Below are 14,072 nucleotides of genomic sequence, written 5' to 3'. Positions count from 1 at the left end.
CCTGGAGCCCATTATACAGAGTGAAGTAAGCCAGAAAGAAAAACACCAATACAGTATATTAATGCATATATATGGAATTTGATAGATGGTAATGATAACCCTATATGTGAGACAGAATAAGAGACACAGATGCATAGAACAGTCTTATGGACTCTGAGGCAGAAGGTGAGGGTGGGACGTTCTGAGAGAATAGCTTTGAAACATGTATATTATCATATGTGAAACAGAACACCATTCCAGGTTCGATGCATGAGACAAATGCTCAGGGCTGGGGCAATGGGATGACCCAGATGGATGGGATGGGGAGGGAAGTGGGAGGGGGGTTCAGGATGGGGAACACATGTAAACCCATGGCTGATTCATGTCAATGTATGGCAAAAACCACAACAATATTGTAAAGTAATTAGCCCCCAACTAAAATAAATAAATTTATTAAAAAAAAAAAAACACACATTACCTCCCCCACAGCCACCTGGGAATTTGAATCACATGAATAAAGGATAGATCTTGAAAAAAGAAAAGAAATGAGTTCAGGGAAAAATGACTCACTCTTTAGATAAACACTAAAAACTGAGGGACATTCTATAAAATATCTGGCCTGTGGCTTTCAAAAGTACTAAGGTCTTGGAAGACAAAGAAAAGCAAAGTATTGTTTTAGATCAAAAGGCACTAGAGAAACAGATGCAAATGATAATCTTGGAATGGATCTTAAACTGCAAAACAATTTAACTATAAAAGACATTATGAGATAATAAGGTAACTGAAATATGATTTGTAAATTAGACAATGTTATTGCATTTGATATTAATATATGTGTATCAGTTTCTGTATATATATATTATACACTGATTTTTAATAATTATATTATCATAATGATTACATAGAAGAATGTGCTTCTTCTTGGGGAATAGAGACTAGAATAGTTAGGATTAAAGTGATACAATGGCTTCAACTTACTCTCAAGTGATTTGGAAAAAAATTATATAGATAGATAGGTGAAAGAGAGAGAAAGTGATACAGTGAATGGGACAAAATGTGAAAAGTTACGATATCTGGACAAAAGACATTTAGGAGTTTTGGCAGTACTACAACTTTTCTGTAAGTTTGAAATTGTATCTTTAAAAAGTTTAAAAAAGCTTAAAAAAAAACACATGAACAAGTTATTAAAATATCTTTAAAGATATTTGTGCAGGAAAGGGTCAAGTCAGCAGACCTGGGTTGCTCAAACCCTGCACATTCCCAAGAAAGGCTTGTCTTGAGGACTGGACCTTGGCCAGCTCATGCGAAATGAGTTCTTATCGTTTGAATTATTTTGCTTGATAAATATTTTAGTATGTCAAAGGCCTTGAACCAAATGATATCTGTTTGATAAGATCATTTATGCTAATAATGTGTTTTATGGTGAACACCTGTTTTTGCTCTGAAGGGCTGGCGTCAGTACCTGAGGTCCGTAGAGCAGTTATTACATGCCTAACGTGACTGACGGAGAAGGCAATGGCAACCCACTCCAGTACTCTTGCCTGGAAAATCCCATGGACGGAGGAGCCTGGTAGGCTGCAGTCCATGGGGTCGCTAAGAGTCAGACACGACTGAGAGACTTCACTTTCACTTTTCACTTTCATGTACTGGAGAAAGAAATGGCAACCCACTCCATTGTTCTTGCCTGGAGAATCCCAGGGACGGGGGAGCCTGGTGGGATGCCGTCTATGGGGTCGCATAGAGTCAGACACGACTGAAGCGACTTAGCAGCAGCAGCAGCAACGTGACAGACTCCTAACAGAAAACCTAACAGCAAGGCTCAGGTGGGTTTCCCTGCTGACAACACTCTGCACCTATGGTCACTCTGCACTGTTGCTGGGAAAATTCCTCATGCCCACATGCTTCTCCTAGGGGAGGACCCTTAAAGTTAATGCTAGGTTTCTCCTGGACTTTGCCCCCATGGACCTTTTCCCTTTGTTAGTTTTAATCTGAACCCTTTTGCTGTAATAAACTAGAACCATGAGTGTAATAGTTTTTCTGTACCCTGTGAATCATTCTAAGAGAATCATCTAGCTCAATGGTGATCTTGAAGACCCCCAACAAAAATTAAAGACACTTAAATAAATGGAAAGAGAGCCTATACCAGTACATCCCTAATGATTTTTAAATTTAATGCAATTCCAAAAACGTGATCTAAAATTTGTATGAAAAAGCAAAGATACAACTACATAAAAATAAGAGGGGTTGATCTCCCTGATAACTAAGATTTATTATAACTTTATAGTTGTTATAGTGTAATTTGGGAACAGAGAATTAAACTGACCAATGGAGCATAATAGAGTGGCTAAACTGATCATTGCTTTAAAAGAGTTATGATGTATAAAAGAGATAAAATTGTAGACCAGAGGGAAAAGGAAAGACTCTTCAAACAAAGTTGATAGAACAATTGGTTATCCAGTTTAAAAAAAAATGAGTTTGGACATCTATCTTACCTCATATATAAAAATCAATTCCAGATGGATTTGAATATGATAAGTATATTAACAGGCTTAGCTGAAAAAAAAGATTATTCTGACACTGAGGTAGAAATTTCTTTTTTCCAGGGAAATGTGGAAGTGCTAACAAAAAGAGACAAGAATTATAATTTGACTCCATTAAAATAATTTTTGTTCAATAAAAGGCACCATAAAAAAATGAAAAGACAAACCACAAAATGGTAGCAAATATTTGCATAACACATTAAGGACAAGAGTTTGGTGTCCAGAGTACATATAAAGCTGCTACCAATTGAATAAAAAAAATGCACACAAACCAGTCGAAAAGTGGTCAAAGGCATGAACAAGTATTTTGCAGAAGACAAAACAGACATAACCAACAAACTTTGTAAGCTCTTCAATCTTTTGTTGTTCAGGAAAATGTAAATTAAAACCAAAACTATGTCACACCCACTAGTTTGACAGAAATTAGCAAGTCTAATAACAAGTGCTTAGAAGGATGTAGATCAACTGGAACTTTCTTATTCTTTGTTTGCCATAGTGTACAACCATTACAAAATTCCATTTAGCATTATTTTGTAAAGTAGAAACATTTTATATCCCATGAGCTAGTAATTCATCTAAAAGCTATAAACCTTAGAGGAACTTTTGCACATTTGTTCAATAAAGTGTGTATTAAGGTCTTTGAAGCATTACAATTTATAAAAACAAAAATCTGGAAACAACTCCATTATCCCCTCACTAGTAGGATGGATAAAAAACATTGTGGTATATTCACATGATGGAATAGCATAAGGTGGTTAAATTAATAAACTGTAGCTCTATTCTGGATCTTAGAAAAAGGACAGTGAATTTTTTAAAAAGCAAGTCTCATAAAACTCTACACAGTATATCATTTTTATAAAGCTCAAAAACAAACTAAAAAATGTATTTTTTAAACACATATAGATATATAATAAAGGTATAAAATAGATGAGACAAAAATAAACATAAAAACCAGGATAGTAGTGGCTGTTAGGGGTGAGAGTGCAGATGGGGGATGAAGTACAAAGAGATAAGGAAGGAAAAATGAGAAATATCTGAATGGAGTTCTTGAGTAGTGTTTTCAAATGTTTATTTTATTGTTATGCATCTCAACTTTATATTTTAAACATAGGGTTTTGTAAGTATAAAGCATCCTAGTAAAATGATAGAGAAATAAATTTTTTGGATAAAGAAAGATCATAACATACACCAAGGCTACATGTAGTCACAAAAACCTATAGGCAAATTGCAAGCAGTAGCTTCAAAGTCTTCTTGTCAGCCTAACTAGAGTTTGTTAATTTTGCTGTTGTTTCGAACATTTTTTTGGCTCTCCAGTTATCATCTAATTCACTAAGTATATATCTCTTTTATTTTCTAACTCACATTAATGTCCTCTTAAATTTCTAATATTAAATTAGCAGGAGATCTAGGATTTCCCTTTTTTAGAGGGGAGGGTGTTCAAGGATTTTTCCAAGAATCCTTGGAACTTAAGCATTTCAAAAAGAGAGGTCAGGTTTACAGAAATACCTAAGTAGGGAGATACTGGAGCTTGGTTAGTCTAATTTTTACTTTGTCTCCTGTTTTCCTTTGAGGACAATTAGTCTAAACTGTTTGAGAGAAGATCCTGGTCATCTGCTAATTCACTGTAGCAGACTGTATTTTCAAAAACTGGACATACTATCTTCCACTCCATATGTTCTTCTGTTAATATGCTGCACCCCCATTAAAAGCAAAGTCTCTACCCCTTCTGTTGAGACTAGATGGGTCTCTGTGATTGCCTGGACCAGTGTGATGGCAAGAAAGTCATGCTGTGACATCCTGACCTCTGAGACCAGGGCATAAAGGATCATATAGCTTCTGCTGGGTTCTTCGTCTTGGGGTGCTTGCTCTTGAAATCCAGAGCACAGGCTATGAGGAAGTCCAAGCTCAACAGCCAGTATCGACTGATTGACATGTGAGAAAGCAAACCCCTGCCACCTCCTGACCACAGCTACACAGGAAACCCAGGGTGAGGACGACCTGATTGAGATCTGTCTCCCAGAGATGGTAACGGCAGATTGTTGTTGCTTTATGATACTAAGTTCATGTAATTTGCTATGCTGCTAACTGGAACATCAAAGTTTCAATACAAGCAACCAAAGATGTGGACAGTTACAGCCATACGTGTAGAAAAGCTTACTCATTCAACTCTAGGCTGAGGTTAAGGCACCCAGGGACATAGCTCTTCCTTATCTCAGCCCTTCAGCTGTTCACACAGCCATCCCTGGAGAGACCTGTTGACCAGGAGTCAGAGATTATTGGCCATCAACCTCCTAACAGACCCCTAACCACTGTCCTCCTTCCTCTCCTGGCTATTTGTAAACCTGCTAGATTTCTTTTTCAACAACTTGGTGTCTTAAAAAAAAAAAAGGCACCTCCTCTGGAAAAGGTCACTAGTGCATCCTCCAACAACACAGTCTCCTAATTTTTCATAGAGAGCCCAGACTGTAACAGGACAAAGTTCTCCCCAACCTAATTGTGTGTTGTGCATGCATGTTCAGTCGCTTGAGTCATGTCTGACTCTTTGCGACCCCATGGACTGTAGCCCACTAGGCTCTTCTGTCCATGGGATTTTTCCAGGCAAGTCTACTGCTGTGGGTTGCCATTTCCTCCTCCAGGAGATCTTCTTAACTCTGAGATCAAACCCATGACTCCTGCAACTCCAGCATTGGCAGGCGAATACCATTGTGCCATCTGGGAAGCCCCTAGGTGTTACTAGAGCTGTTTTCATTGTCTCCTGTGAAAGAGGCTTTCTACCTGCTTCCCACTTGGAGCAGGGAGGCTTTTTATGCATCAGTGCTGGTTTGTGTTTCTGGTGATAACTGGAGTGACAAACTGGCTTTTCTCTCAGTAGAGCAAAGAAAAAAAAAACCACAACTTTAATCAGAGGAGTGGCCCCAAAATGGAAGACTAGCCAATCATAGTTTAACTCCAAAACCTTAAAGGCTATAATGGATAAGAAGATACCACTCAGCAGCAAACAGCCAGGAAAAGAAGTTGAGATGTTAACTTCTTTAGTGATAATTTAATGAAAAAATTTTGAGTTTTTTTTAAGAAATCCTAATTTGGCTAGAATTTCCTCTTCTTATGTCTCTGAAATAGATAAGGATAAAAGCCAATTTTATAAGCATCTTCATGTTTTGTATAAACCTTTCTTTTTATAGTTTTCTAAACCTAAAAGCTACCACAAATTCAGTAGAGAAGGAGAAGAAAGAATACAAAATAATCTCCTCCAAAATCAAAAAACAAACCAAAACCAAGTACAAGGGATATTTTTTAAGTTTATTAGATATGAATGCAGGCACTTCTTTTTTTGCTATGTGTGTAAAAATTAACCTAATGGAGAGTTGTCATCTGGCTATGAGATAGGTAAGGGTACATTTTGTTAAATTAACCAACAAGGAGGCCATTAGACTGAGGGGGCAGTCTAATGTAAACAAACGAATCCTGGAAATAAATGCCTCCAGGTTATGAAGTCAAAGCCTCAGGACAACTGATCACAAACAGCCAACCAAATTTTAAGCTACAAACAGTCAATACTTTTACTTTGCTTCTGCCCTTTTTTTTACCCACGTGTTTTTTTTAATTATTTATTTTAATTGGAGGATAATTATTTCACAATATTGTGGTGGCTTTCATCATATATCAATATGAATCAGCCATAGGCATATATGTGTCCCCTCCGTCCTGAATGCCGCCCCCATCTCCCTCCCCGCCCTATCCCTCCAGGTTGTTACAGAGCACTGGCTTTGGGTGGCCTGCATCTACATCAAATTCCCACTGGTTATCTGTTTTACATATGGTAATCTATGTATTTCAATGATATTCTCTCAAATTATCCTATCCTCTCCTTCTGTCACTGAGTCCAAAAGTCTGTTCTTTATGTCTGTGTCTCCTTTGCTGCCCTACACATAGGATTGTCAGTACCATATTTCTAGATTACACATATATGTATTAATATACACTATTTCTCTTTCTCTTTCTGACTTCACTCTATATAATAGGCTCTACGTTCATCCAATAGCAAGTGAAACAACTGACAAAGAATTAATTTCCAAAATATACAAGCAGATCTTGTAGATTAATACCAGAAAAATGAATAACCCCATCAAAAAGTGGGGAGAAGACCTAAAGAGACATTTCTCCAAAGAAGACACATGTAAAGATACTCAACAGCACTCAATATTAGAGAAGTGCAAGTCAAAACCACAGTGAGGTATCTCACACTAGTCAGAATGGCCATCATCAAAAAGTCTACAAACAATAAATGCTGGGGAGAGTGAGGAGAAAAGGGAACCCTCTTACACTGTTGGTGGGAATGCAAACTGATACAACCACTATAGAAAACAGTATGGAGATTCCTTAAAAAACTAGAAATAGAACTACCATACAACCCAGAAATCCCACTACTGGGCATATACCCTGAGGAAATCAGAATTGAAAAAGATACATGTACCTCAATGTTCATTACAGCACTATTTGCAATAGCCAGGACATGGAAGCAACCAAGATGTCCATTGGCAGATGAACGGATAAGGAAGTTGTGGTACACATACACAGTGGAATATTTCTCAGCTATGAAAAGGAACACATTTGAGTCAGTTCTAATGAGGTGGATGAATCTGTCTTTTCTTTATAGAAGTTTCTCCCCAAGTTCCTGGCAATGGAGTACCCCTAACTACTTTTGCTTTGGCACTACCTAATTTGAATAGAATTTTGCTCAAATAAACAATTATAATTTTAATATGCGTCGGTTTGTCTTTTACCAAGAAAAGATGAAAATGGTGAGAATAACATGCTCTTAGGGAGAGAAAAGTGTTTCCCTGGCAGCTCAGCAGTAAAGAATCTGCCTGCCAATGTAGGAGATGCAGGTTCAATCCCTGGGTTGGGAAGATCCTCTGGAGAAGGAAATGCCAACCTACTCCAGTATTCTTGCCTGGGAAATCCCTTGAACAGAGGAGCCTGGTGGGTTACAGACTAGAGGGTCACAAGTGTCAGACACAACTTAGCCACTAAACAAACAAAAACACAAAGAGGGAGAAAAAATGCCTGGGGTTAGGGTGGGGAAACCAGTGTGGAGGTTACTCCAGGCTGGGCTTGTGAAGTCCTGTGTATTTAACCATTTTCTTGGACATCCCCATGGGATGAAATCTTGGCCCAGATTTCTTTAGACATGCACAGTGGTCTCTGGCCTTCAGAGAGGTCTCTACTATCTATTGAGTTTTGGTCTCCCATTTCTGAACCCCCACAATAGGACAAAAACAATAGCCAGATTGATGGCTTCAGTTCCAGAAAAGAAGAGGAAGGGAAAACAACAACAAAAACAACTCAGCTTCTGATACCAAGGAGACTACAGGGAGAGCTGTATAGTTTCCTGGAATCTAAGACAGAGGCTCTTCACTCTATGCTAGAGCTCACTTGGGCTTTGTAACCATAGTTTTCCAAGGCCCAACTATATAAAAATAGAATATTTATTTAAAAAATAAAACCTGACAAATAAGCCACTGCTGTTTCTACTTGCAGTGCAAAATACCACGAGACTCCCAAAGCGCAAATCCATAAAATCTGGTAAATGAGCCCTCTACCTAACAAGGTCCCTGGGCACCCATTGTGTGCTTCCTTCTAGCCCCAAGGTGACTCTCGAGGGTGCCAGGGACTTGCACCCAGAAACCTTGAGAGATGAGCCCCAAAGAACCTTCTTGGTTGTCAAAAGCTCCTCCTCCAGCTGAAGAAAATATCTAGTATCCCAGTAAATTTCCTTCTACCTCCATCCCTGGAAGAGCTCTAAAGCAGGTGGAAGGATTGCATTTAGGTGCCTTTTTCTCACAACCTTGATTTGTGAATATTTGTGACCAATGGGCCACATCTCTGATTTCCCCCTCCATTTTTCTGTTGAGCCACAAATTTGCAGGAAGAAAAGTAAGTGAGATTTTGGAAAAGACACCAGGGATTTACAGAAGGAGCCACTGAGGAATAAAATAGATGCAAGAGTTTTATTGAGGGCTTCTCTTGAAGCTTAGTTGGTAAAGAATCTGCCTGTAGTGCAGGAGACCTGCGTTTGATTCCTGGGTGGGGAAGATCCCTTGGGGAAGAAAATGGCAACCCACTCCAAGATTCTTGCCTGGAGAATCCCATGAATAGAGGAGCCTGGCAGGCTACAGTCCATGGGGTCGCAAGAGTCGGACATGACCTAGCAACTCAACCACCAAGGATTTCATTGATGTTAAAGGGTGAAATTATATTAAGCTGGAAAGGGTCCAGGTGCGTATGAATTTTTGTTTTTCTTTATCCTTAATTTACCACTTTGAAAGATCATCTGCTGATCTTAAGGAATCATGACTTCCAGGATTAAAGAGTATCTAGACTAATACAGTAATGTGTGGCTCTGCCACTTAGCAGCTATGTTTCCCTGTCTGTATCTTGTCTTCAGACAAATCATAATCCACATAGACACTTTTTATGAAGCCTCATAGAGTAGATTTACAGTTACCTACCACAATATATACATTAAGGCCAAACAACTTTCCATGTTATGAAATGGTCCCTGATATTTAACAAAAAATTTGTTCTTTTTTCAACTTCATACTGTGTCCCTTCATATCATGCTCTGAAGAGCTGAAGTGTAACTGTGCACCAACCCCTTAAAAATACCATTTTGTAGATTTCCTTTATTTAAAATGGTATATTTCTAAGGAATAGATTAATCTTAAAAGCATTAAAGAAGCTTACCATTGAAATTTACCCAATAGTAAGTCATTTGTGTGTTGCTAATTTGCTTTACTTCCAGCAAAATGCACTTTTTCAGCAACTCCATGCTTTCTATTATTAAATTTGTTTTTATAGCTAACCTGTTACATACTTATATGTAGTTTAGTAATAGGGTGGAGAAGGCAATGGCTCCCCATTCCAGTACTCTTGCCTGGAAAATCCCATGGATGGAGGAGCCTGGTAGGCTACAGTCCATAGGGTCGCTAAGAGTCGGACACGACTGAGCGACTTCACTTTCACTTTTCCCTTTCATGCACTGGGGAAGGAAATGGCAACCCACTCCAGTATTCTTGCCTGGAGAATCCCGGTGACTGCGGAGCCTGATGGGCTGCCGTTTATGGGGTCGCACAGAGTCGGACACGACTGAAGCGACTTAGCAGCAGCAGCAGCAGCAGTAGTAATAGGGTAAAGGCTACTAGAAAAGTTTCACTACCAGTCTATTTTCCAATTAGATGTTCACAGAGTCATGCTTTCTTCTAGTTATAATTCCAGTGTCAAAATTTAGCCTAGTTCATTAGTTGTGTGTTCCTCTCACAGGCATAGGCAGAGGAACACAGAGACAGAGGTTATAAACCCTGAATACTCCTCTTCTTTGAAGAAGACTTCACTATGATACCCTAACACTCTGTCTCCTAAGAGGCAATTTGTTTGATGGACCAGCGACCTGTAATGATTTCACCAGCAAACACTTGTGCCCTACATTGCAGTGGTCACACTAGCAACACAGAGTTAGAATACACGGTCCCTACTCTCAAAAACTGTATAATGTAGCCATGATGGGGGCAAGATCTATGATACAATTTTGTAGCAGAAATAACAAGGGACACAGGATCAGAAGACATGTATTCAAATACCGATTTTCATTCTTTGACATCTGTGTGTCCACAATTTCCTAAATAGAGCTGGTCCTCAGTCTCTCCTTCTGAAGAGAAACAATAATTCTTGCCCTCCCTGCTCCACTGGATGGTGATGAAATTAAATAATGCTTGTGAACATGTTTTGTAATCACATAGGCACTAAGGTTCTTTCAAAACAAAAGAGCCAATATACACATGTCCTCCTACATGTACAAGGACATGGATTTGGGGAGAGGGAGAGAGGGAGGGAAGAGAGAGAGAGAAAGGATTTTACAGAGGTCATGAGCTTTGTGTAGCTTTGAACACTGAGCAGTGTCTAGGAAAGAGTAGTGTAGGACCAAAGCTGAGAGGAACAGTACCTCGGAGTTGAAAGAATGAAATGAAAATGCAGTGTGTAAACCATAGTGACAAGACCTCTGCATTAAACCCTAGACATGCAGGAATTAGGAGGTATCTACAGAGCCTAGAGGGGATTCCCAGGTGGTACCAGTGTTCCCAGTGTTAGTCACTCAGTCGTGTCCAACTCTTTGTGACCCCCATGGACCAGGATCCTCTGTCCATGGGATTCTCCAGGCAAGAATACTGGAGTGGGTTGCCATTCCCTTCTCAAGGATAGAACCTGGGTGTCCTGCATTGCAGGCAGATTCTTTACCATCTGAGTCAGTAGGGAAGCCCCAAAGAATCTGACTGCCAGTGCAGGAGACGTGGATTCGATCCCTGGGTCAGTAAGATCCCTTAGAGAAGGAAGTGGCAACCTGCTCTGGTATTCTTGCTTGGGAAATTCCATGCACAGAGGAGCCTGTCGGGCTATAGTCCATGGGGTCACAAAGAGTCGGACATGGAGCATACATGGAGCCTAGAGCTCTGCCTGATACCACTGAACTTGAATGGATTCAATAATTGTTCAAATTCTAAGCATGATACTTAGTGTAAAATGTTTCTACCAACAATTCTGTGATATTGTTATCACCCCTGTATTAATATAAAGGTAAGGAAATTGGTCTTAGATATGTTAATTCTTTGCCCAAAATAAGTTAGCGTATGATAGAAGTAGGATATGAGTCTATACCATTTGACTCTAAAAGCCACACACTTTAGTGAGAAAAGAACATTTCTCCCCTGTCTATTCCCAAAAGAAATGAGCATTAATGTGGTTATAAATCAGCAGAAACCTGAAGTAGATTAACCAAAATATTCTGCCCAGTCTGCTAATAGCAGAAATCAACCAATTCCTTATATAATTTTTTACTTTCTTAGATACCATATATGACTTAATGAAGAAAGAGAATCACACTCTGATGAGTGAATTTACTTTCCAGGGTTTCTCCAGCATCTGTGAGCACCAGTTCACCCTCTTTATCATGTTTTTTGCACTGTACATATTAACCCTGGCAGGAAATATCATCATTGTGACCATCATTAGCCTTGACCGTCACCTCCACACCCCCATGTATTTCTTCCTCAGCATGCTGTCAGCTTCAGAGACTGTGTACACAGTCATCATTATACCCAAGATGCTCTGCAACCTAATAGGCCTGAGTCAGTCCATTTCTTTGGCAGGTTGTGCCACTCAGATGTTCTTCTTCATCACTTTAGCCATCAACAACTGCTTCCTGCTCACAGCGATGGGCTACGACCGCTATGTGGCCATTTGTAATCCCTTGAGGTACACAGTTATCATGAACAGGAGAGTGTGCATCCAGCTGGTGTGGGGGGCGTGCAGCATCGGGCTGATTGTGGCCATGATACAGGTGACATCTGTATTCAGGTTACCTTTCTGTGCCACAAAGGTGGCTCACTTCTTCTGTGACATCCGACCTGTGATGAAGCTCTCCTGTATTGACACGACTGTCAATGAGACCTTGACTTTGCTCATCAGTGTCCTGGTGATCCTGGTTCCCATGGGATTGGTCTTTATTTCCTACATCCTCATCATCTCCACCATCCTTAAAATTGCCTCAGCTGAAGGTCAGAAGAAGGCCTTTGCCACCTGTGCCTCCCACCTCACTGTGGTCATTGTCCACTATGGCTGTGCCTCCATTGCCTACCTCAAGCCCAAGTCAGAGAACACCAAGGATCAGGATCAGCTGATCTCAGTGACCTACACTATCATCACCCCGCTACTGAATCCTGTGGTGTACACCCTGAGGAACAAAGAGGTCAAGGATGCTCTGCTCCGGGCCATTGGCAGGAAGCTTTCCTGATAAGACGGACCTGTTACAAAGAGGGTCTTGGAAGATTCTATAGAGAAGGGAAAGTAAAACAGTGCCAAAAGCACCTAGAGTGAAAATTCTGAAGCCTGCCATGCAGTGGTTGGGTAGAGGAGATAAAAAGATTATAAATCCAGGCCCTGGAGAAAGGGGCTCCAAAGTATAAGCAAGCCTGCATCGGACAAGAGAGCATAGATGGTATGGAGCATCAATATAAGAGAAAGAACTTGATTTGAGGAGGCACAGATTGTATGCACAGCCTAAGACAGAAGGCGTTCAAGATAGTAGAAAGGATTAATGAGGGGAGGCTGCTTCAAGGCAGTACGAAACTTTTAAATACATTCTATAACACTCTTTTTTGACATGAAGCTCCCTTTTATCCATTTAGAGTTACAAAGGCTTAACATCCAATCGAAGTCATTGTTTTATGGACAATTCAGCTTCTTTGCATCGTAAACACCATAAATAAATGGCTTCGGTGATAATAAGCCTCTATATAATTTATCAACTCCTGAAGTCTAGATCTTTTTCATGTATATGGCCAACCTGGAACTTAAGTTTTCAGGACCATGTAAGAGCAACATTTTGGGAAAATGATTAAAATTCCTTGGTAATTTAATTAAAGAGGTAGAACCAAGTAATCATATTGGCATTTATATTTCAAGAATGTACAAGGATTGTTGGTGATAATATATGTAAATAGTTCACCCAGTTAAAAAAAAATAGTATTGCCTTTGGGGATGCTTGCAGAATGGATAAAAGTGGATAGTGAATGGGAGGACAGGAGAGAATCTACAAACAGGCTTAGTCAGGTAAGAGGACTGGAAAGAAATGGATGGGTAAGGAAAGTGTCATACGGTAACTTAGTGACTCAAAAAAAGAAAAAGATTTAAACTGTCAACCCTATCATTCAGACCCCCAGGATCTGAATTAATATGCCATCTTTCACTAGTCACCTCCATTTCCAGTGCCCCTCCACGAGCCTGTCATCCAGTTCCACACACAACACCTAGTGGCTTGTGACTTCTCGCTTCCTATTTCATATTCTCACGTGTTTCTATAGCTGACTGTCACTTCATGGAAATGCCTTACTGCCACCCTCATTGCCTATTCAACCAGCGTGTACTCCTTTGAAAACATCAAACTAAAAGCATCTCCCTTTTATGAACTTTCTAATGAAGAAATCACCTCCTCACTCTCCTACCTCCAAACTCGCACATACATTATTATAGAACAAGCATTTCCTATAATGTCTTTAAAAATGAAAGTTTGAAATGAATGAGTGATGTCATAACCAGATGAAGTCTTCACTAGGTGGACAGTTTAATGTTTCAGTTGAACCAAGCGGTGGTGTTTTCAGAGGCTGTGTTCTCCTTCATGTTATTACTAATTTCAAAAATTAGGACTATGTTCAAATATTGTAATTTCATAAATACCCCATTGTGGTTCAATCTTACATACGTCTGAGTATTTTTTAAAGTTTATGGTGGAATCCAAGAGAACCCAAAAATAAAGTTACCCGCTGTTTGCCAATGGCCTCTCTTACTCAGTAAATACTTTTCAATTTTAGACTGTAGCTTCAAAAATGTTGCTCTGTCCATTCAAGTTTATTAATAATAATCTGTATCTGTAAAGTTAGCTACTGAAAATAGTAGCAAGTAGTGTTTGGAGGCCAGCAGGGTAAAGTGTATTCACTTTAA

At 39.6% G+C, this 14,072-nt stretch overlaps 1 protein-coding gene across 1 annotated transcript; it reads left to right on the top strand.

The window, feature by feature from the left end:
* The first annotated feature begins 11,436 nt into the window (after positions 1-11,436).
* Positions 11,437-12,366, top strand: LOC145504540 (olfactory receptor 10J1-like). The gene has a single exon (XM_081485606.1). It carries the CDS (start codon positions 11,437-11,439, stop codon positions 12,364-12,366), a length of 930 nt encoding a protein of 309 aa, XP_081341732.1.
* The last annotated feature ends 1,706 nt before the right edge of the window (positions 12,367-14,072 follow it).

This window comes from Giraffa tippelskirchi, chromosome 5 (genome assembly GCF_054371585.1).
Source record: "Giraffa tippelskirchi isolate mGirTip1 chromosome 5, T2T-mGirTip1v1.2.pri, whole genome shotgun sequence".
In the NCBI taxonomy this organism is placed as follows: domain Eukaryota; kingdom Metazoa; phylum Chordata; class Mammalia; order Artiodactyla; family Giraffidae; genus Giraffa; species Giraffa tippelskirchi.
Note: the sequence above shows the minus strand (reverse complement) of the source record. Positions and strands in the feature narration are given on the sequence as shown.

Excerpts from the sequence above, each read along its gene's own strand:
- LOC145504540 (XM_081485606.1), top strand. The coding sequence starts at position 11,437 with ATGAAGAAAGAGAATCACACTCTGATGAGTGAATTTACTTTCCAGGGT.